The 23706-nt window shown below is 43.4% G+C and overlaps 1 protein-coding gene across 2 annotated transcripts in view; it reads right to left on the bottom strand.

Annotated features, from left to right (window-relative positions):
• Window positions 1-2534: 2534 nt before the first annotated feature.
• The window catches only part of LOC109996649 (teashirt homolog 2), a 48884-nt gene continuing 27712 nt past the window's right edge, over window positions 2535-23706 (bottom strand). For both annotated transcript variants that reach the window (XM_020650892.3, XM_065961147.1), the window contains one exon: window positions 2535-6284. In XM_020650892.3, coding sequence (XP_020506548.2) covers window positions 3244-6284 — 3041 coding nt within the window. In that variant the 3' untranslated portion in view covers window positions 2535-3243. The remainder of the gene's footprint in view (window positions 6285-23706) is intronic.

Genomic DNA, 23706 nt, shown 5'->3' with positions numbered 1-23706 from the left:
AGAGACATTTACGAGGCTGCAAGACGTTTGAGAACACATTTCACTGCCAGACTTTGGTTAAATCTACTAATCGAGGAAACTCTAAATTATAAATATGTGGGCTGAAGATTCACTCTAAATTAAGTGATTGCTTTGAGAGAGAAGGTTAAAGACACGACTGTCAATATTTAATTACATGTACCGTATGTCTTATCATATTTTGTACAAGTTATCTTTTCATGTATTTATTCCCTTTTCACAGCACAGGAAACATACATTTACATCTGAACTGCTTACTTTTTGGCTTATAAAATATCCATGTGAGAACACGCTGGCTTTATGTGAATGAATTTAAAATCCAGGTTGTGTCTGCCTGTGTCCGTCTCTGCATGTGTGTTTGTGTAATTGCAGAAATCTGTGTTCTGTAATTAGCCATGACGTGTTAGATATACGCTGTGATTAACTGTGTTAATATGCAATCATCCAAAATGAATTAATACAGAGCATGAAAAGGATTACGGCTTTATTTCACTTAATTACCTGCGATCTGCTACCTGAAGTGTATCAGTGTTCAGCAGTAGCTCGGTTATTTCTTTTCAAGAGCACAACAAGGCCGCCTGCATGACCTCCTGTTTCTCACACCTTCATTGCATGATAAGAATCATATCAAGCGTGCAAAGTTTGCCTGAAATGATCAGCCCTAAAAGCAATTTTTTGTTTACCAACAATAAATCTCACTCTGACTTCGATTTAGTCGAGCAAATTATGGTCAAAGACATCTAATTTCCTTCTGTGATTACACTGATGAGAGCATTTTTTCTTTTGTTAGCTTTGGGTGGAGCTCCACTCGGTTATGCTGAATCGTCAAGATGCTCTTTCAGCCCATATTTGAGAGGAATAACGATATAAATCCAACATGCATAGGATTTGGTGTGCAGAAGAAAAATGATAAATAATCAAAATGTTCAATAAAAGTGAAAATGCAAATGCATGATGTCCCCCCTTTTGTTAGTTAAAAAGCAATGAGTGTCCCTTAAAGTGTCACTTAATAAACAGCAGCAGTAATGTTTCCTTTTTCTGCAAAGCTTTGTGCAGCATCTTAAGGACAATGGCTGCCTCCGTTTAGAATAAGTTGCTGCTCTAAAACATAATGGCCCCGCAGACAAATCAGAGATCCATCGGCGAAGAAAGGCACTAAATAATTTATAGCTTTAATCTGCTCACTGAGGTGTGTGGTCTTTGACAGTAATTATAAATGCAGGGAGAAATTATAGCTGAATACTTTAACTGCATTAGGAGTCATCTGATGAACAACGTGATTGCCTGCTCATTTCCAACAATAGGGGGCAAGTCGGTGTCACAGCATTCAAATCACCACAGTGCCCATGTGCTTTTTTCCCATTTGCCATCAAATGTCAGTCGCCCCGTTATAAAAAAAAGAGATTTGATGGGTGGAGGTAATTGAGGACTTGATTGCTTGAAAAGAGATGAATTGCATAAAATGTTTATGAATTTAGGAGGCAATTATTTTTAATAGCCTTGAAATAATAGAGCTGGAGGAAATATGTTTAATTGTTATGATACCATCTTGCAGCAACAGCAGCTCGCAGGAAAGCAATAAAGTCTGACAAGAAGATGTATCTGCGAGGTGTATCTAAGAGTCATAAGGTACAGAAGACAATGCAGGGCACTGTACAAGAGCGAGGAGGTCCTCCCTGTGAACACAAAGGCTATCTGTGGATGGAAATATTTATCAGCGATGAAAAAGATAAATAAATAATGGATTTTTTTTGATGAAGCTTCATTATATGGGCTCATAATGTTGACATTAACTGGAAATAACTGGGTCATTTTGCCTTTAGTACAGGGGGAACATGTGTTTTCTTTATGCCTCATTTAAACCACAATAAATAGGAATTATTTCTCATTTAGAGTTGGTGTGTTGCTGTTCTGCACTGATGTGTTTACCTGCAGAAAGTTGAAGTAAACAGCTGACTTTGTTTTGCACTACGATTAACAGATTTGATACTTTTTTATTGTTAGTATTTTTCTTCATCCACTGTTTAGCGCTTTGTGAAGCCATTTGAAGAGCATCTCTTTTTTTAAGATTTATCTTTGGACTTTTTTGTGCCTTTATTGTAGAGAAGGGACTGTGGATAGAGTTGAAAATCAGAGAGAGAGGGGGGATGACGTGCAGGAAAGGAGAAGAGGTGGGGAAAAAAAAACTATACAGCATAGTATCCCAATATTTTGTGTGGTGATATAATATCGTCTCATGGCCGCCAAGTATCGATAAATATTTCTCCCCAGTAATATAATTTAATTTGTAAGAAAAAAAGTTTCCAAAATATATTTTTTCTTCGTTTTTTGCTCCTCAAAGAACCTGTTTGTGTTTGGATTTTGGACAAAAGACAGTTTTGGAAACACTGACAAACGTTTGTTTTTCTCCTGGTTATTGACTGAACAGCAAATTAACTTATAGCCAGAGCTGCAAGCTTAGCTACTTACTTTGTTAGCAAACAACACCAACAAAAAAAAAAAAGATATCCAAGCTGTTATCAAATGTTAACTCTTTATTTGAATAAGTAGAAAAAGGTGCAGGTATCACAGGTATCGTCTGTCTTGCTGTTATCCTTGTTTTTTTGCGTGAAATGCACTGTTTGTTTTTCTTCTAAAATATATTTACATGTGAAATATCCTAATTCCTTTTTTTGAGTCATGTACAGAATCCAAGTCTAAACCGGTGATTAAACATTTATTAAAGTGCTTTTTTTTCCTTTCTTCTATCATTGCAACACAAAACATCTTTACATAGCAATACACTGTACAGGTCTGCGTGTGTGGAAATCGTGTGTTGGGCTACCTGTTTGAACGGCTGCAGGTTTTCTGCAGGCGTTCGGTATCACAGAGGTTGTAAAGTACAATTAGTTTTATTATTTTTGTCTTTGAAATACAATTGAAACTTGACATATCATACAAATAAATAGTAGTCATAGCCTGGGCTATTGCATGCAAACATCAGCAATTATGTTTCTTCAAGCAGTAATACATTTCATTACTGGTGATGCAATTGAGCAGGGTGCAAAAGTATCTCTTAGTGTTTTTCTTATACAATTTCTAACCAGTGTGTCTTTGCTGTACTCCATGAAATGTTTTGAAAATGATGCACACTACACAATGCTAATTGGAAAAAAAAATGGCTGAAATATCTGACCCGTGTATTAAAATAAAAAAAGGGGGAGAAAGTGACAATAATATGAAAAACTAGTCCTTGTCCATTTCCACATATTGTGAATGGTTGTCGGGGGATTTGCTGTGAGTTTTACTCAAATGGAGTTTGACTGCGTGGTTACTGGCGAATGTCCGACAGCAGAGCTTACATTTGAACTTTGAGTCAATGTCATCGTCTGTGACTAGACCCTCCGTGGCTCTGACACTCAGGGCCTTGGACAGTTCCGGCTCCTCTACCTTCGTCTGGTGCTCTATCGGCATTTTGCACATGTCTTTGAGTAGGAACCCGAGGTGGGACTCCAGATGGGAAATGAACCCCGGTGGGGACCTAAACTGGGAAGCGCAGTCGTTGCAGTAGAATATCGGGTGGCCCGTGTCCATGTTCTTCAGGAATTTGGTCCCTCCGGTTTTCCGCAGTTGGTATTTGACGTTGGCTAACCAATGGCTTATGGTCGTCATGGACAGTCCAGTGAACTTGGAGATGTGCATCCGCTCCTGAGGGCCGAGGTCCGAGAGTAAGTATTTCCCCTCGGAGGTCTGGAAGAGGCTGGAGGCGAACTGAGCCTGCAGGATGAGGAGATGGCGAGGGTTCCAGTTCGACTGTCGACCTTTGCGCTTGTGGACGGAGTACACCTCGGCGGACACGTCCTCGAACCGCCTGACGTCGGATTCCAGTTTCATCGTCGGGATCCTTGGCGGGAGGGAGGGTTTTGGCGTCGTGGCTTTTGGAAGAACTTTAACCATATCGGCAATGTCGGACAGAGCGTATTTTTGCGGTATCGGTGTGGAAGGCTGTAGGAGAGAGGAGGCTGGCTTGCTGTGTTTGGATTTCGTCAGATCTATCGGTTGGTCTTCACTGGCGAATAGAAAGGTTTTATCAGGCCTACTTCTCATGGCATTACCGAGCATTAGAGCTGGTTTCTCACTGCTACGGTTAATATCAGCAAAAATAGACTTAGCGTGAGCAGATAGTCTATCTACTCGCGAGTTATTGGGCTTATTTGCTTTGCCCAGATGATTGTTCAACACTGACTGCAGTGCACTAAGAGGGTTTATACCGAGCAGAGCTGGAGTGTCACTGAGAGGCTCTGAAGTAGCGCCGCGTCCATTGCTGGCACAGGGACTCGGCGTCTTGCCTCTGTCAGAGAAATCTGGGCTCAACTTCCCTTTGATCGCCTCGCTGCCTTCATTCACACAGTCTGCATCGAGCTTTGAAGAGGAAGAGGAGTCATCCTGACAATCGCTGTCATCGTTCTCCCCCAGATCAAACTTAATATTCTGACTTTCTTTACCATCGCTAATGCCAACCTTTTCTTTTTTGATGTCCGCATTTTGATGCTGTCCCTGGGGAGCCTCGACTCCCAACGCACCGGGGTACGACTTCCCCTTGGGGGCAATCGGCCTCAGCTTGTGGTTAAATGTCTGCTTCAGCTCAGAGGGGGGAGATGCAGAGAGGGGGGCGCTTTTGATGAGGCCAGAGAGCTGATAGGCGGCGTGAATGCTCGGGTAGGCACTCCAGCTCGGCGTCCCGGTTTGAGCTTTATTGATGGCAGAGGCCACTGTGTTGGCTAAAGATTTAAGAATGTCCCCTCCTCCTCCCGAGTCCTGTTCAAGATCCTCCTCGCGGAGATAAGGGTACTTAAAGGCCCCATTGGCTGCCTTTTGATCCTCACTCTCTCGCTTGTCATCTTTAGCTTCGGTTTCTTCCATTTTGTCTGATGTACCTTCCCCCTGGCTATCCTTCTCACTGCTCCCCGGGGAGACAGATTTTGGAGAGACCTTTTCTCCCTCAGTGTCACTGGCAACAGGATCAGCTAAACCCTGCATCTTCTCTATGGCCAGGGGGTCGAGCGCTAACTGTTTCCCCTTTTTAGAGGCCGAGTTTGTGACTTTGATGAAGTGTCCAGTGACCATCATGTGTGTGGTGAGTTGCTGAAGGGTGTCGTGGGAGCTGCCGCACTCCATGCACTTCAGGATCTGAGACTTGCACGTCTCGAACTGCCAAGTGTAGCTCGCTCCGTTTTGATAGCCGTAGCGATTATTGTTAGCGTTTGCGATGCTGGCCGCCCGCTGTGCCTCGGTGTAGCCGGACAAACCGGTCGTGGAGTCAGGGGAGCAAGGTCTAACCGTTTCAAAAGCCCGTTTCTTGGACGGCGGCAACAATTTGGGTGTGAGCACTGGGATCGGCTCTTTTAAAGGCACTTTTTGGTAATGCTTCGTTTTGATCATATGGACGCTCAAATCCTGGAGCGAGTCGAAAGAGTGGCCACAGAACATGCACTTCAAAACTTTCTGTGCGTCCTCCTTCCCTTCCATATCGTGCAGGTTTCGTTTCCTCGACTTTGAGGAGGAAGCGGTGGCATTACTCTGTTTGCCGTGGTTGTTGTCCTGGTAGTGCCCACTCTTGTTCATGTGGACCGTCAGCTCCACGAGAGTGTCATAAGCGGCGCTACAATCCTTACAGCGGAACCGGCTTGCTCCCGTGAACACCGAGCCGCAGGGTTTGGTGGTTTGCCTGTACAGGTGGACAGAGCTGAAGAGGTTGGGTTTGGACACAGGCTTTGGGGAAAGCGTATGCTGTAAGGTCTTAGAGAGAGCATCCTGGTGCCAGTCGAACTCAGTCTTGGTGCTGCCGTTGGTGCTGTCGCAGTTGGCCTTGCTGGTGTTTTTGCCAATTTTCAAGTCCATCCCGATCCCCGTCCAGTAGGAATCGGACAGGAAGTTTGCATAGGCCGCCCTCATTTTCTCCAAGCTGCCTCCAGTCTCCTCTTTCTGTTTGGAGCCACGGCTTTCCTCCTCCTTCTGGGTCTCGGGTGGCGGGGAGGTTTTGAAGTCTGAGAGTCTGTCGCTGGTGTCGCTAAGGCGGGACTCCAACTCCGCCTCTTGGTTGGAAAGGACACTAATGGGAGAGTTCTGGTTGCTATAAGTGTTGGTGCTCTTGTTGTCTTGCTCTCGGTCCTCTGACACTTTGGGGCTGGTCTTCTCCGAGCCTTCCTCCTCGGTTTGAGCGTCGTTCTCTGGGTCTTCCTCAGGGATGGCATCTTGAAGAACACCGTCTTCATCAGGCAGGTACACTAGAAAAAAGGCAGAGAAAATTGAAGTTAATGATTTTGAAAAAAAAAAAAAAAACACAGAAGTTCAATGAATTATACTTTGATTTTCCCAATATCAAAAATCCAGACAACTCAGATACAGTATCAGCTCTGACTTCCTTCACAGGAGCCATTTAAGAGAACATAATGGTCGCTGCTATCCGCCCTGGGAGGCGGGAGAGTGAAGCCGGACATAATGTCTTTACTAACAGACTGCTGCTGGTGTAACAGCGCCATGTGATTCACGACAGGCCATTGACTTAGTGCTGTGTCCAAGGTTTTTTTTTCTGGCCTCAAGTTGAGATGTTTACAACAATCATTGGCCACTGAGTGACAAAAAGAAATTGATTCTTCTGGGAGGCCTGTTAAGTGTTATTGTAAATGACCTATTCCAGGATGATTATGGATGCCTCAAAACAGCAATGAAAATGAAAGCCTTGGAGTTCTTTGTAACACCTCAGCTTTTCCTGAAGCCAAATGTGAGGAATGGTTTAACACAAACCGAGACATTTTAATGTCCCGCATTGCATTATCAATAAATAAAAACAAGCTCTTGACTTGAAAAAGATGAGAAAGCATTTCTTCGGGAAACATTTAGCTCCATAAAGAAATGTTGCAGATGTGAATGCTGATGTTGATTAAGATGTTAATCATGCTGGTGGAGAAGCTGATACAATTATCTGCGTTAAAACTTGACAATTATAAAAAATATATATAAAAAATAGCAATCTGTCACATCACTATATTTTCCCTGACAATTTCATAAACAGCAATTACTTCTTTCATTATTCACCTGTTCATTCCCCTAACTCGTAGAGCACAAACATTATCGCTTCAATTAACAGATAATTAAACAACACTTTTTCTAATTGACATATTTCCCATCATCCAATTAGAGGGAAGTCTTGAGTCAGCACAGAGGGGGGTTTCATGTGGCTGCAGGGTCTGCTCGACATCATCACCAACGCAGCTACAGAAGATTAAAGTGTCCTTTCTGACAATAACTATTTCAGATGATTTTTAAATCTAACCATCCGGCAAAACCCACGCAACAATATCACAACCAGTGTTTGCATATCCTTTGAAGACATCCTGCAATAAATGCTGTTTGTCAGTGTTGTCACATATCTGAGATATTTTTTTCCGCCTCATAGTCGTGCTGGAGAAAAATGTGCATTTTGGGAGCGACGTGGAAGATGTGCTGTGAGTTAAATATGAATAGGACATAACAGCCCCTGTCCGGGCACTTATGCATTTCCTCGTGGTTAATATTTCTTCTTTGAATAGAGGGCACTCCATGAGGGGTTGGCTGAAGCACGAGCACTCAGGAGTCCCACACTGGGCGGCCCATAGAATGTCTCCCTCCGTCTTTGCCTTCTGAAAATAAGACTTTTTTTCTTTTTGTATCAATATTTCACAAGTGCCTCAAGAGAAACCCTGGAGGTGAATTGCCTGCCAGCTAATGGACGGAGATGGAGATGGGACTCGGACTTTCAAAACAAACATAGAGAATGGGGCCTGGTGAACAAGAGCCTCGCACACACACACACATACACGCTCGCACCCAAGAGCCCCGATGTACTGTGACCTTGATTCACCGCAAGAGGGATGTTTTGATTGGCCGACCGAGATCAGTGATGGCCTCCAAAACACCCTTGATGCCGAGGGAGAGAGTTGTCAAGAGCACAGAGGTATGTTTTATTTATAGTCTTATACATAGTATTCACAGTGAAGGAAGAACACCAATGGCTATGACACACTCCCAGTTGATGTCCTCTCTCTTCAAAGTCGCAGCTAAAAAAGTGCAAGACTGGGAAGAATACGAAACCAAAGTGGGGAGATGGATCTTTTTCCAGTCCGGTAATGGTTTGATAGAAATGGCTCCAACCCAGTATACACGACCCTGTGAGAGCTATGACCTGCATATTTCATGTCGCTTAAAATCACAAATAAGTGAAGTTAACTTCCACCTACCCTATAAATAAGAAACGTGCATTTCAAGAGACGCTTACAACTATTTCCCTGGGAAAAAAACCCACTTAGTTATCCATCTGACTGTGATTTTTTTGTCTTATGGTGGTATATGAGGACTGAATTGACAGAGATTAACAGCTGCCCTTCCTGCTGTTGTGGGCCTTTCTATCAGATGCCCTGAGTAGCAGACATCCAGAGGCACCAATTAACCTTCTGGCAGGGATCACTCCAAGATACCCGCATGTCTAACTCGGCTTCCCACTCCATTTGTAAGTGTGCTTTTGCCAAGCTCTCAGTCTAACCAACAGCACCGCCGCCATGCCCAAGCTGCGTTACCCGTTCATGTGAGATCAGATTCAAGGACAATGCAACAACATCGGGCAACACTTTGGACGTGCATCTGCAAAAAACCTGGCTAAACTTTAGGATAACTGTCATGGTATAAAGAACACACCCCAATATGCACATAGTAAGAGTAAAATAGTTGACTTTTTTATGCAATTTCTTTTTAACTGGTATCTGCATTTGTTTTTTTCACATTCCCTGTAATAACAATGCACCTTTTGTCTACTTAGAGCAAAGACATTTAAAGGCTTTATATGCGATTTTTTGATCCAGCAGATGTCGCCCTTGAGCACCAGCATGAAACAAAAACAACTCGCGCTGCATTGTTGTGTTAGCATGCTAATGCTAGCGATCTTTATTTTGCTCGTATCTCCACACTGCATGTAAATTTACCTGAAATGAGCGTGATCTAGAAACACAGTTAAGCAGTGAGTACAGTATGTTATTCTTCTTTTCTCTAGTCCCTCAATTAAACAACTTTTATACGTGAGGGGAGGAGTCAGCCGGCCGTCCCGACGATGTAAACAAACTGAAGATAGGACTCTGAAAACTCTGAAAACATCACAGACAGTGGGACTCGGGTGTTACACCCATTGTAGACAGTCATGACTCACAGAGTTATTTTCAGAGGATATACTTGATTTATATTATATTTAAGTGTGAAAAATCTCATATAAAGCCTTTAAGAAATATCTGCACGTTAACTGTTCAATAAAAAAGCATCAATACTGTACCACAAGACATGGCGTCTTAGAAATTGTCTGCACAAAGACAACACCTCCAAATGAACATTAAATCATGAAAGACACGTTTGTCAAGTCAAACTCTGTCATTAAAAGTGCTAGGCCTGCAGTGTCGTGGTGTAAACTCAAAGTGAAAAACAGCCCCGTCTTATCCTCGGGCACATTTTCTGTCACAAGTCAAGGGAAAAAAAATAACAAATGTCTGGGCTTTGAAATGTTCTTTGGGAGTCCATGTAAGGCAAACCCCTCAGCCTAACTAGCCTCAGAAAACAAGAGGCTGGCACGCCTCGGCTGAGATTTAGCATGTCATAAACTGCTGTAAAGCCTCCAATCTGTGTCACTACAAATTTATATCTTCAGACGGAGATATGCAAAGGTCAAAAAACCTGAGGTGTCCATCATAAATCAGGCAGTTGAAATGTTTATAACCTTTATCCGTTAGAGCAGACTCTTGGCATAGTGAGGCCTGGATTTACAGGAGCAGCAGCTTGTTTCCGAGCCAAAACTCTTTTTTTCCCCCCCTTACATCTAGAGGAACCAGCTAACTGCAGAGGAAATTGTAGATTACATTTACTGCTACTTTCACGGCTGCATGCTGTCCAGCTGGATCGCTGCTAAAGGCTAACATGACAATATATTTACAACTTGAAGAATGAATATCTTCATGGAGTCTCCAGTCTCCCTCCCTTGTGTGCGGGATTCTAAATGTGTCAGTCATTTGAGAAATGTGTGTGCCAGCTGTAAAAGAGAGCGCCGTTTCCAATGCTAACATGCCAGCAGAAACTTTTTGAGAATTTGAGAACATCAACATTTATCCCCTGAAAGGTCGACAACATTTCTTTCATTAATCTGACAAGCCACAGAGAGTTAGCAGGCTGAGGAGCTTAGCTAATGGACAGCTGCAATACCCAAGCGCAGAGACTCTGCGAGTATCCGCGGTAACACTATCTTCAGAGGAGATTGGGTAATTCATAGGTGCCAGTGACAGGTCTGCACGTCTGTGCCACTTTCCCCAGCGCTCTCCGGTTGTCTCAAGCTACAGTTTTCGCCGCTCGCAAATCAATATCTCTTTTTACTTCCCATTGATTGCCGAGTGGTGGGACCAACCTAAGCAGGACTGTTATGACATTTCTAGATTTCCCCCTGTCCTTGGAACAATCAATTACACGCGCATGGCAATCAAAACCTCTTTGCAAAATGAACCTGCTCCATGACATTTTCATCTCCCGGATTTATGCCATGTAGAGGAAGGAGAAAAAAAAAAAAGAAAAAAAAGGAGACCTGCTGGAGAGGCAGAGAACACGCTAACAACGCAGGTCAGGATCACTGAACAATCTCCAGGCTGTCTCAGGAAAGCTTATCTGCTTCTCCTTTTTCTGTTTTTTTTTTTCACTCTCATGTGTGCCCAATTAATAATGTCTAAAAAACACTTAGTCACCGCGTTCATCTGCTGTTATAAATAGGTGTGAAATGTCAGTCAAAAAAGTACATCATCTCAAAGTTGTGAAGCTCCTTTGTGCCTGCAGAAGTTGGGAACAGGATGGCGTGTTTATAAAAAGTCACCATGAAGTGATTTGTCTTCAGTGAGCTATCATTAGAACGAGACACACACATGTCACAGGGTTTAATATTTGACAGTGATAACTGACTAACTCGGTGAGCTGGAGCGCGTCAAGATCAAACGGGGGAAACGTTGTCAGACTTCCTGATGATAGTCTTGATGACACATCTGAAGTCGAAAGTCTGAACCGAATCACATGAGAAATGGTGAAGAGCTAATTCTGAGCCCCGGAGCCATCTGTAAAGATCTGTAAACACCTCTCTCTTCATTGTTCCCTGACAGGAAACAGTCTCCCCAAGCCCAAGGACACAGGCAGAGTAAAGAGAGAACAATCACAGGCTGGCTGCTGGCTTTGACGAAATTTGTCTGGAGGTTAATTGATATCACCGAATTAAATAGTTTTTGACTCGCTTTTTAAGTTGGAATGTGTCATTAGCTCCCATCTGACCCATTATTTCATTTCAGCACTTTTAAAAAGACTCAGACTATGTCCCGAACTGAAATGAGTCTGTATCCTGAAGTATTCAGCATTTTTACATGAACAATACTTTAGCACACACAGAAGTAAAAACGTACATGTACGGTGATAAAAAATCAGGTCTCGGAGCAGCCGTGAACCCCCCACAAAGTGGTCTTGTCGGATCTTTTTTCGAGGCTCCGACTACAAAACCGAGAGACGGAAAACACTCATGTTAATTTTTGTATGCATGATGGAGATGTTACTTAAAGCGCATTACTTACTTCACTAAACACGAGCCATTCATGCAGATAAATGCCTTGCTTTCATACACCCTCAGCTTTAATATTTAATAGTCTAATATAATCAAATAAAAACTCAGCGGCTCAAAAAAAGAGAGAAAAAAGAGAGACATTGGACAACTTGAGGACAGATTGTGAGCACAGCAAACGGCACAATGTGTTCAGATGGACCCGCAGCCAGATTAATATGATAGGATCGCAAATATGACACCATATCCTGCCATCTGGCTGTTCATTTGGGCAAAAATGATCACAATAATTATGGCAATTAATCAAAAAATGTTTTCACAACCGACATTCTGTTAACTAAAAACACGGAGAAGTTTTGGAAAAGCCCGATCAACAAACAGAAAAATAAGAATCTGAAAGGGCCGTCCGTGTGAGCGGCGCAGACTGTGAAGATGGATTTTTCTTTTTTTTAAAGTCATGATACAAACATGAGAATCTCTCCACGTCTGTTCTTTCATGTTGCACAGATGCTAATCATGATATTTAGTGAGCCTCATCAGATCGCCATGCTTAAACCTCCTGGACCCCCCCCCCCCCCACCCTCTTCCATGATGTCACCCAGAGATGCTGCTCCTTTTGATGCCTACTAGAAGCTTCTGCTCCGAGACGCGTCAGTTGGCTTGCCGCCTAATTGGAAGTGAGCGGTGGGAGAGCATTGCAATCTGCACTCCAGCACCTAAGTCATCACTTTGAACGTGCCACAGCCGCCGCCGCCGCCGCATCACATGCAGTATAGCCCCGCAGTTGCATCTCACCATAAGGGTCTCCTATCAGCAACACAACATTCCCATCCTGTGTCAGAGACACATATCTGCTGTTTACAGAAGAGATATACAATCACATGGACAGAACCGAGTCTGAGGCGGGACATTTTTTTAAAGGGTTTAAAGACACTAAGAAGAGCCTTGATTTGGTACACTGTTGAAATCTTTAACACGTCAGCAAAAACAGCTGAGCCATAAATTAATTTACTAAGAAATAATCTGATTTTATGAACAACAAGAGGTTTATTGTAAGTTAAATAATAAGTCCCCATGCTGTTTGGACTGTGTTACATCTTTTTTATCTTACAGAAGACATGTTTCTAAATAATGTAGAGAAGTAAAACACAACGACTAAGTAGACCCTCCGAACAGGGAATTGACTTGACTCCTCCCTGGAAGCTTTTACAAACACAGAACATTATTATCCTCACAAAATGTAGAACATCTGCTTAATTGTCCCCCATCATCATGTATCTGTGTGTCTAATAAAGAGGCACATGACAACACTTTTGGAGTCACTGGGTTTGAGGCCCCTGAGATGTTTCACATCAACAGGAGTAAGACGCTTTATTTTTTTATTGAGGGTGATTTTAGGTGAACAGACCCTTTAAATGAGCGTCTGCTGACCAAGCTATATTGTGTGGTTTAGTATAAGCAGACTGTGATATACTGTACACAGCATAAGGTCTCCTATTGGTCCCCTTCTGCTAACAAGGGAAGGTAAACACACATTTTTGGCGAGCTTGCAGGATAACGTTACAACTGAAGAGGCTTAAAAGCCTCAGTGTATATTTGTCAGATTACAGATGATCTTTTTCTGCCCCGGCTGATACACAGTTCCAGTTGGGCGGAGCAGAAGCAGGGCTGGCTTCAGCTCCACTCGTATTTTCCACGAGCGAGGGAGGGGGAGCAGCAGTGGAATCGTCGTCGTCGCGAGCCGCTCTGTCACTCGCCTCCTGAAGAGCTCGTGACACGGCTCTCCAGGAGCGACATGATGAGGTCTGATGGTTCCTTTCTGCAGAATAGCAGTTTACCCCTCATTCACCCTTATCAGAGAGTGAACCCATCATCTTTTACAGCGCGCCACTCAGAGCGCGCCGCATATTGGAGCTGACCATTCGAGCAAACAGGGGCGGTACTAATAAAAAGACCATCTTGCTTTGGTTCAGATTTCCCTGATTGAATGTCAGTCAGGAATGTTTGCGTGGCAGCGGGGAAGGAAAGTGGGCCATCGTTTACAGGACCACTGCCTCGCACACATAAGGCCTTTGTTCTACTTTTATGAGATAGTGAGTGAAAGGTATGACGGCCTGCAACCCGCCTGACGTGATGTTTGTTTTTCATGCCCACTCGCCCCGGCTCTATTCCAATTCAATCACTGTTGGACGCTTTGTAAACATTTGCTCCATCATCTGATTCTGGTTTTTGAAAATGAAGGGGACAGTTTCCAGGATATTAGTCGTTTTTAATATGACATTTTCTTCTTTATGATCACTCGTGTTATTTCTAAAGGACGGGAATCATCAGACCTGGGTGATAACATGTACGTTATCCTCATACTGTAGTCACAAAACATGAATAACGTCCATTTAAAAACATTATAGGATGCTGTTTGAAGTATTTCCATGACAGATATGATGTCCCCAAAGTGAAACTTTTTCAGCCTGGGCACAAAATAAGTCACAATCAGATGTTAATGTGCCTTTAACCATGATGTCAACATCTGTTTTATGAAGTAATGTGACGCTTTCTGTTCATCTTACCTTAAAAAAATGTTGTAAAAAAATCTTTGTTGCAGTAATATGGGATGTAGGACAAGCAATAACTAAATACCTGCTGATAAAGTTACCTTTATGACAACTAATGCATCAGTATACAAACTGCATTGTAAACATGTATGGACCACTTGATTTTTGGAGGGTATTTTGAACATTGCAGGTTGTACATAAAAGTTCAGCAGCGCCCTGACTGTATATCGACCTTTAAATAACTATGTCTCCATCCTTGTTTAAACAAAGTTACAAACCAATGTCGCTGACTGAACGAGATCAAAAAGTTTGTTTCTATTTTTCTAAAACAGAAAAGTTTTATATTCACACATTAACAGTAAAAAAAAAAAATGAAAGACTCATACTTTGATTGTTTGAAGGGATAACATATTGAGATGCCAAACATACTGCTAAGGTTGTCATGATATTTTACACTTTTGACGACACAATCTCCATTTTCTGATGATTGATAGTACCAAAAAGTACTGAAGCTTTAAAATAAAATCTACAGATCTTCTTACAGAAGTCATATGTTTAACAAAAAGCTGCCTTCAAGAGAAAGGGCGAGAGGGAGAGCTTGGTTCCAAAATGTTGCAAACGTATTTGTGCAATTTAGACTGTGTTTGTTTGCAATTTTTAGGTAATTAAATACAAGTAATGACCCAACATAGGGCGCATCAGACTTCTGTTTTTGGTTGCTGTGGTTTTGAAACATGGTGTCGATAGCATTAGATTTTCTTTTACTAGTGTCAGTAAAATCGAATCCAAGAAACCATTCCTGGTCCCGTTATAACCCCAACATGCTACACTCCCCGCCCTGAGTTATCTCTTGATATAATATTATCATATAAGCAGCCAGCGGCACATCTCCTTCACTCCCTGCTCGACGGCCTGTGCTCCATTTAGTCGTCCCCTGAGATCAGCAGACGTGTATATACAGTACATACAGTCCCTGCATCATAAACTTTGCATGAACCCTAAACACCAGCCGTCCCAAACAACAACAGCCCTCCATCAAGGTCGGGGCCGTGATGAATCTGATAGTGCAGCTGGAAGGAGCCTGTGTGTATTCTATTAAAAACAATCTGCATTTCACTAACTCCTCCCGCCCGCTCCGTCCCTGTATGGATCTTTCATTAGACGCTGGATGGGCTCCAGCCAAAGCTTTCCTTGTACAAGCAGTTTTATGCAGTTTTCAGCAAAGGGAGGCATTTTTTTTTTTTTTTTTTTTACATTCCAAGTTCATTAATAGTAGATTGCCACTTTTTCCCTTCATTAAATACAATGAGGCTACAGAGTGAATTTGCAGCTGAAGCGTGCTACTGTCAGTTTCTAGTGGGGACCAAAGGCGGCTCGGTGGCAAGCGTGAAGGGGGGAGAAGCGGGGCCCCGCCAAACCTGCAGCTCTGTGGGACAAGACGAGCCGCAGTAAGAGAGAGAGGCAGAAATGCTTCAAAAAAACAAAACCAGCTCCCTCACCATTCAGATTCATTTTAATGGCAAAATTTGTTGTCAAGTGTCCTCGGTGAAATGATTAGGGCCCGCTGTTTTCTGAAAAAAGTGCAAACTTCTGGATTTGCCTGGTGCGCGTTGTCACTTTGACAGCCCCGTTCTGAGAACAATGGCCGCCCAAATAGTGAAATGTGTTGGCACCCGAGAAGTTGAAAAGTTTCCCCTCAAAACAGGCTTTCTGCTGTTTGTGGGTATTCTGCTGTGTTGATATCGGGATGTTGATTAGAATGAAAAAAGGGAGGCAGTGAATTGGCCTCCCCAGAGCAGCCACATCAACCATTGTGCGAGATTGACAGTCACTCCATTGAGCCAATTATTTCTGTTCATAAGACCTGCTTCTATAAAAACTGGTTAAAGACTACAGTCATTGTTAGAGTGTCTGAATTGAAACCACTGCTAGAATTTACAGAACACCAACAGCCCTTTAATGGCAGCACTGCCCACTTAGTGCTCGCTTTTTACTACGTGGAATAATTACAACACATGATATTGTTTCCATTAACTGTTCAACCTGAGTACAGTCGTTCTCTGAATGGATGCATTAAAGGAAACAAAGTCCAAACCGGAGTATTTTACGCTTTTTTTATAGTGTGTTCAACGTTTGGCAACTCACCTTCAATAAAAGAAATGTAATAAAAGCAGCTGCATGTGTGTGGTTGATATTCATTAATACAGCGCACTGCAAAACGTTTCTGAGCTGTTCAAACATTTCCCACCGCAAAAGTCAGTGCAACAAAAATATTTTCCTCCGCGCTACATCCTCATTTAGCCCACGAGTCAGCGGCGTGACATTTGTAAGGTGTTCAGCTGTAATGGAGGAGGAGTAGGTTGCCGACTGCGAGGCGAGTGCAGAGCTTCTTTTTTTCTTTTTTTTTTTATTCATTGCATGGGAGAAAGTGGTTAATTTATTGAAAAGAAGGTAGGCGGACGGAGCAGCGGAACGGAACTGATACCCCTGCGTGGCTGTAGGTTGTGCACCGAGGGGGAGGAGGAGGAGAAGAGGGGTGGTGGAGGGGGGGGGGGGGGGGGTCGGAGGTGGTGGTGGTGGTGGTGGTGGAGGGGAGTGGGAGAGAGGGGGAGAAAGAAAAAAAAAAGGAGGTTGAGGGAGGCGGAGACCAGAGCGACAGAGGAACGGTTAATGGAAATGAGTGACAGGCTTTCAGAATGATTTACAACGGGTGGCGCTGCGGCAGAGCCAGCGCTTGATGGATGATCCTGAAAGACGGAGACGAACCATAAATCATGTCTTTGAATCATTGACAGAGATAAAGGAGGGGGAGAAAAAGCAATGGCATTGACGTTCATTCTTCCAATAATGTACATTGACGAGTTACACTACGGAGCCTTAATTAAAAAGTGAACACGGGTCTTCTCCTTCTCTCAACTCCCCCCCTCCTCCTCCTCCCTCCTCCTCCCCCTACAGGCTATACGCTCCCCCCCTCCATCCCTACCCCTCTTCTCTATTGCGATATCAATGGTAATTAAAGATGCAGTATCCCCGGCCCCTGTCCCGTAGCCACTTCCTTCCAGCTTCTTCCCACAGCAGCCAGATTAGATAAGTGCTCTGCTAAAAGATAATGTCACCCCCTCAACAATATCAATGTGGCTGTGGCCCATTTGTTTCTACATCTGTAAACACGCACACATAAAAACCGAGACGAGGCGGGAGACAGCGAGGAACGAGGCCGAGCTTTGTTTCTTTTAAGGGGAAAATAACAAATAGGAAATCTAGGTTTGTGTGCGCATGGATTGACAGAATCTAAACACACATCGTCTTTTTGTTACAGAGGTTACAGTGTCGTTTTTAACCTTTACAGATGCATTAAAAATGAGAGGGATTTTTTTGAATTTTCTCTCTCGCTTGATCCATCTTTTCAAAAAAATAAAAAATAAATAGTGTTGTTGAGTCTTGAGTGCAGATGGCACTTTGATAAACAGGAGGAGCCCTGTAGGAGCAGAGAGCCTGAATGAGTGGCATTCCACATCAGCTGAGCTCCCTTATAGTGCGCACAATAGAGCAATGAGGTGAAAGTAATCCTAAACATCTGTCTTATGTGTCCTACACGCACGGGCTGTTTGTTCAAGTTCTAGGAAAGACATTAGCAGGAGGGAAGAGAGAGAGAGAGAGAGAGAGAGAGAGGAGGATGTATCAATTCATGCACTAGTTCTCCAAAGGGATTAAGCGGGGGGGGCCTCTGTTGTCCGTCCTCTCTCGCTGCTCGGCCCAAACAAAATGGAGAAGACTGCCCTACTAATGCAGATACAGCTCTTTTATGGTACAGCAGCGAGCGTGTGCTTGAGATGAAGACTTTTACTTTTACACTACAGTAAACAGATCCGCTATTTTGAATTATTCAAGCTTGAGATTTTTATAACCCACTTTATGAAGTATCTAGAAATCACTGCTTCATGTTTAAGAAGGCGAGTCGTTGAATTTGAGGAGGCAGAATGAAGCTGGGTTATAGTGCCCCTAGGGGTAGTTTGGAGAACTGAAGGGAGATTTAAGGATTTTTAAATAATGTGAATTTAAAGGCTTTATATGCGATGTAATATAAATCAAGTTTATCCTCTGAAAATAACTCTGTGAGTCATGACTGTCTACAATGGGTGTAACACCCGAGTCCCACTGTCTGTGATGTTTTCAGAGTTTTCAGAGTCCTATCTTCACTTTGTTTACATCGCCAGGACGGCCGGCTGACTCCTCCCCTCGTGTATAAAAGTTGTTTAATTGAGGGACTAGAGAAAAGAAGAATAACATACTGTACTCACTGCTTAACTGTGTTTCTAGATCACGCTCATTTCAGGTAAATTTACATGCAGTGTGAAGATACCAGCATAATAAAGATTGCTAGCATTAGCATGCTAACACAACAATGCACCGCAAGTTGTTTTGGTTTCATGCTGGTGCTCAAGGGCGACATCTACTGGATCAAAAAAACACATACAAAGCCTTTAAAGAATATAAATCATGGATATCTCCTGAAATGATTATTATATAATATAGTTGACCATAAATGTATTTGGTCTAAAAAATATTAATCACATTTTCTATTTGAAGCTCTTGTGTGGAGTTTTGAGCTGACAGGTTTGATTATTTATATATATATATATATATTTTTTATTTTTTTATTTTTTTTAAGTCTGTGATGACGGCAACGAGGTACATGTCAGAAGCGACGCACAAAAAATAATAATAAGCGCCTTCTTTTACAACTTGCACTGCAATTATTGAAAATGCTCAATGCATTTTTTTTTTTGTCAGAAGTTACAGTTAAGTAACTCTTTGTCCACAGGGGGCGCCACAGGCAATCTTTAACTGCCGTAACTTGTGAACTGTTGCACCAAATGCAATCCAGCCCATTTTTTAAAAATCTTTTTAATAATTGCACAAAGCCAATTTGGATTTGAAACGACGTGGAAATGATGTCGCAGCAGTAAAGTGGAAAACAAGAAGTGGGGGGAAAAAAATCTAAAACAGAGCCTACAAAACTCTGTCGAGAATATGTTATTAATAATGAATGGAAGATTTTTTTTCCTAAGTTCTGTAATTAGCCAACAGATGCATGAATGATGATGCACACTTCCAACTTATTTCAGTAAAGAGGTTTTACTTTGAGGAGACCAAACACATGTTGTGCATGGCTAAGATACTCTTCTTTAGCTGTAGGTCTTACGCTGGACAGGAAGTACTTTAATGGAAAATGTTTTTGACCCCATTGGGATACAGTGTTAGTGGAGGCTTCAGTGCAGCACGCTCTGCCCATGTGAGAGGGGACGAGTGATGAAACCCAGAGGGGAGCTCGGTGCATCGTCCTGTTTGACGTGTGTGCAGGGACAGTGAGGGGCAGTCGGTCAGCTCGCAGCGTATGGGGATATTCAGCAACAAAAAAGACTGAAAAGACACACAAAGCTGTCGCTCTCGCTCTCTCTCCATCCCTCTCCTGCTGCGAGAAGACATTTTGGCAAGCTAGAATGGAAATGAACACACAATGGTCATCTAGCATTGAAAAGCTGTGGCAATAATATCGGTCAGGCAAAAAGGCGGCCCTGCCCAGAGTGTGTGTGTGTGTGTGTGTGTGTGTGTGTGTGTGTGTGTGTGTGTGTGTGTGTGTGTGTGAGTGTGTGAGTGTGTGTGTGTTCATGTGTGTCAGTGGGCATGATTATGAATGATTCATGCAGCACAAGAAGCTCACACTCAGGCTTCGCACGGTTTGAGAATCATTTTCATTTGAAGGCTTGAAGTTGTTAATATCATGTTTGATCGCATCCTTGCATCAAAACACAGTTTGATGGACAAGGGAAATAATTACTTGTCATTCATGTGTCTGAGCTTTCTCTTCTTCTCCCTCTTTTGTTGCTGTTAAACATGTTCCTCTGTTAAACACTTTTTTTTTTTACCTCTGCAAACTCCAAAACGCTCCCGAGTCGACTTTCAAGTCGCACGTTTGAGTAAAAAAAGTGAAACAATTTGATTCAAAAACTAAAAAGGGAAACAAAAAAAAAAAGAAAGAAATCTGCTGACAGCTAGAGCGACGGCTCTCGGCTGAATGAATGAATCAAAGAGTTTGAGAGTAATGAACTTCTCGGAGTCTCGGTCATTAATAGACAACTGCTCTCGATGATCTTAAATGGTCTTAAAAGATGATCCATACTGTAATGAAGCCAGTTTCTGCTGCTGGCCTGGAGCCCAAAGCAGGACATAATCAAAGTCACAGGGGGGGGGTTACGCTGGAGCTACTGTTACTAAACAACGACCCTCCCACTCGCCCTTTTAAAATAAAAAACAAGAAAAAAATCTGTTTGTCGTTTACTGTTTAGATCCTGAATGCTAAATATTCAGATTCATAGCATGTGTTTGAGGCTGTCAGCAGGGACCACAGAGCAGCAGGAAGGCTTTACATCCCCACCGGCTTCTTTTTGGAGAAGCAGCTTGTAGTGTCCAAAAAGCCCACCCTCCTCCTCCTGACTCGTCTGCCCGGACCACCCTGCTCGCTCCGTGATCCACTACATGACAGGACGACGCTGCTCAGTCCTTGGACCCATCGCATTGTTTTTCTTGGACCGTGGTGAAAGCAAATAGCAGCTAAAGGGCCCCGGCGCTCGCAGTAAAAACCAAAAACCCGTGCAGTCATTCATCAAAGCCCAGACAACTCGCTACTCCCCCACCAACTACCAACCCCCCCTCCCCCCCGAGGCACGGCCATCTCCCCCCCTACCGCTCTGAGTTTTAACTAGGACTCCAAATAATTCCAGAAATGACAAATGATACTTATATCTCTGGCCTGTGCCGAATCAATAAGCATGCAGAACAACTATCCATCTTGAGAGGTATCGACAGGCGCGGCTCGACGTCGGCCCGGAGAAGCACTTGGTGGCTTTATTCAGGATGGGGATGGGGAGGGACAGAAACACAGTGCACTCACTTTTAAATTACAATAAACCACCCAACACTGTTAACAATCAAAAAGCTATTAGAGGAAGTGCAGCATCCGGAGAGATTCTCTGAAAAGACCAAAAAAAAAACATGAAAGAGGAGGAGGAGGGCCGGCTGACCGGTTGAGGTGAAAATATGCACGACCTGGTGAACTGGGACAGGGTTATTTTGACAGCAGCACCTGCACATGTTTACATGGCAGTTTGTGTGCTTGGGTATGAGCTGATGGGTGGCGATACGGCCCCTCTCTGGTCCCCCCGGCTGGATCGGAGCAGCTGACAGATAGCACTTCAGAGCAGCTTTAGCTGCAGCTCCCCTTGAGGGGCTGTGATTGATGACTCGCACTGCCACCTAGATCCATTTTCTCCTCCAATCTGACTCCTCACAGGTAGAGTGGAGTCTCACCCCCCCCCCCCCCACCCTCACCCCCCCTCAGCCATCCTCTCTCTCACTCTCTCTCTCTCTCTTTCTCATTTCCTTTCAAATTTGAGTGTGCTCGTTTTACGCAAAAGGAGTTCACCAACAGAGCGACTTCAAAACATCTACTTCGAACAAATTAAAAAAACAGCAGCATCGCACTGAGAAAATAATTTGAACTAAACGCCTCGCAAAGCCATTTTGATCGTGAACATTAGAGATCAGAAAAAGTAAAGGAGACAAAAAAAAACCAAACAAAAAAACAGGATGTTTGCAGGCATAATGTCATTAGCAGGGAAAATGTTAAGACCCGGGACCCCTGCAGGTCTGAAGGCATTTAAGAACAGTTAGCTTAGCCATCTGGTAGACAATTACACAGGAACAAACACACCGCCTCAGCAAATAAAGCAGGGCTCATCAATCACGACAATGGCCAGAAGTTGGCCTGTTATTCCCTCTGATTTAATAACCCGATGAACTGCAGTGTTACCCACCACCAGCCTGCAAGTGGAGGGGGAAAACATCCCAGCATTTAACAAAAGCAGAGTGTTAGAGAGGACAACACAAAGCTGCATATTCCTGTTTTGATTTAGCATTCACGACATATTCTATCAGCTGAATGTGTTGTAAACATTTCTCCACTTAACCAAAAAGGATTATAAAAATGTACAACTGAAGGTGAAAAAGAGAAGAGCGAGGGTTAAGAGTAAAAACATTTTAAACATCCGCTGTTTCCAGTTTCAAGTAGTTTACTTAATTAACATTTGCCCCGCGCTTTTAATTGCAATCATACTTCCCCATGGGACCCTGGATGTGGATTGTCTGCTAATTGCAGATGTTGATACGAGATGCCGACTCGAAGTCAAGTCTATTTCTGAAAATTACAGAACGAAAAAAAATAGAGGATGATCAGAAACACACAGCTACTGGAAAAAAAATCCTTGAATTCACAAACATTACAGTGAAATAATGACCTGGAGCAGCTATCACAGGAAGTGAATGAAACAGATCCCTGAGTATAATACTAAAAGGTAAGATGCAGGCTGAATTCCACCTGGTTTGGAGGTCAGTCTTTGTCAGTTTCACCAGGAGTGTTTCTCTTAAGAGCCAAGAACATATTCATCCGTGTTTCTGGGTTGTGGCCCGTGTGGAAGAAAAAGAAGTAGGCCACCGCTGCGGTCTCCGATTCTCCTCTGTACACGCGTCACCTGCCAGCTCGTGTGGCCCAGCTGAGATGTGAACAGGTCTGGCAAGAACCAAATGTTTTCATTTACCTCAGGGGCATCTACACTCCGCTTTAGCAAGGCGGTGGCAGGGCTAACATGTCAAGATACCGGCCCGGGACTCTGGAACCTCAGGGAGAGGTCACGCACTCGGAGCTTAGGTTCAGAAAAAACATCAAGATGTGAGTCTGTGAGGAGGAGGAGGAGGAGGAGGAGGAGGAGGAGGAGGAGGAAGGCGGCCTCTGCAATGCACGACTCTCCAGCTTACAAGATAAATATGAACAATTAAATTAAAAAAAGAGTTATTAACGCAGGCGTGCAGAAACAAGACAAAAGCAAAGGTGGCTCTGGATCGTGTTGTTTTTGCAGCAGATTCCCAACACCTCCAAAACCTGAAAATGTGCTTCATTACACCTCTTACGCTCTGATTTGAAATGTGTTCACATGGTTTTGATGGATCCACATTCTGCTGGGCAGCAGGGGGGCTGGCGGCTGCTTCTCAGGCTCACCCTCAACACGTCTATTTCGAGCCGAGGACTTGCTGACAGCACATTTAACTTTGTGATCTGCACATGAGAGACAAGCTAACAGTTGCTGACAGTTGAAACACACCGAGCCTCGTTTCCCCTATACGACGCCTTATTGACACTTTTGCTATTTGATGAGGACTTCAACCAGTTTTCAGATGAAAAAGGTCTGGATGGTGGGTACAAAAATGTCATAAAGAAAAGGTTGATTTCCAGCCAGCTCATGGAAACCAATCGCTCCTTTGGGTGTGGGGTGGGAGGGGGGGGGGCAGCTGTCTATACAAGCCTGATTTATGATCCACTCAGTTTTGCACGTGTGTTCACAGGTTTCTGAAGAGTTACACTCAATTAGAGCAGCGGGGGTTATG

Source organism: Labrus bergylta, chromosome 12 (genome assembly GCF_963930695.1).
Source record: "Labrus bergylta chromosome 12, fLabBer1.1, whole genome shotgun sequence".
Lineage (NCBI taxonomy): Eukaryota > Metazoa > Chordata > Actinopteri > Labriformes > Labridae > Labrus > Labrus bergylta.
The sequence above is the reverse complement of the archived record's forward strand: the minus strand, read 5'-3'. Positions and strand labels throughout refer to the sequence as shown.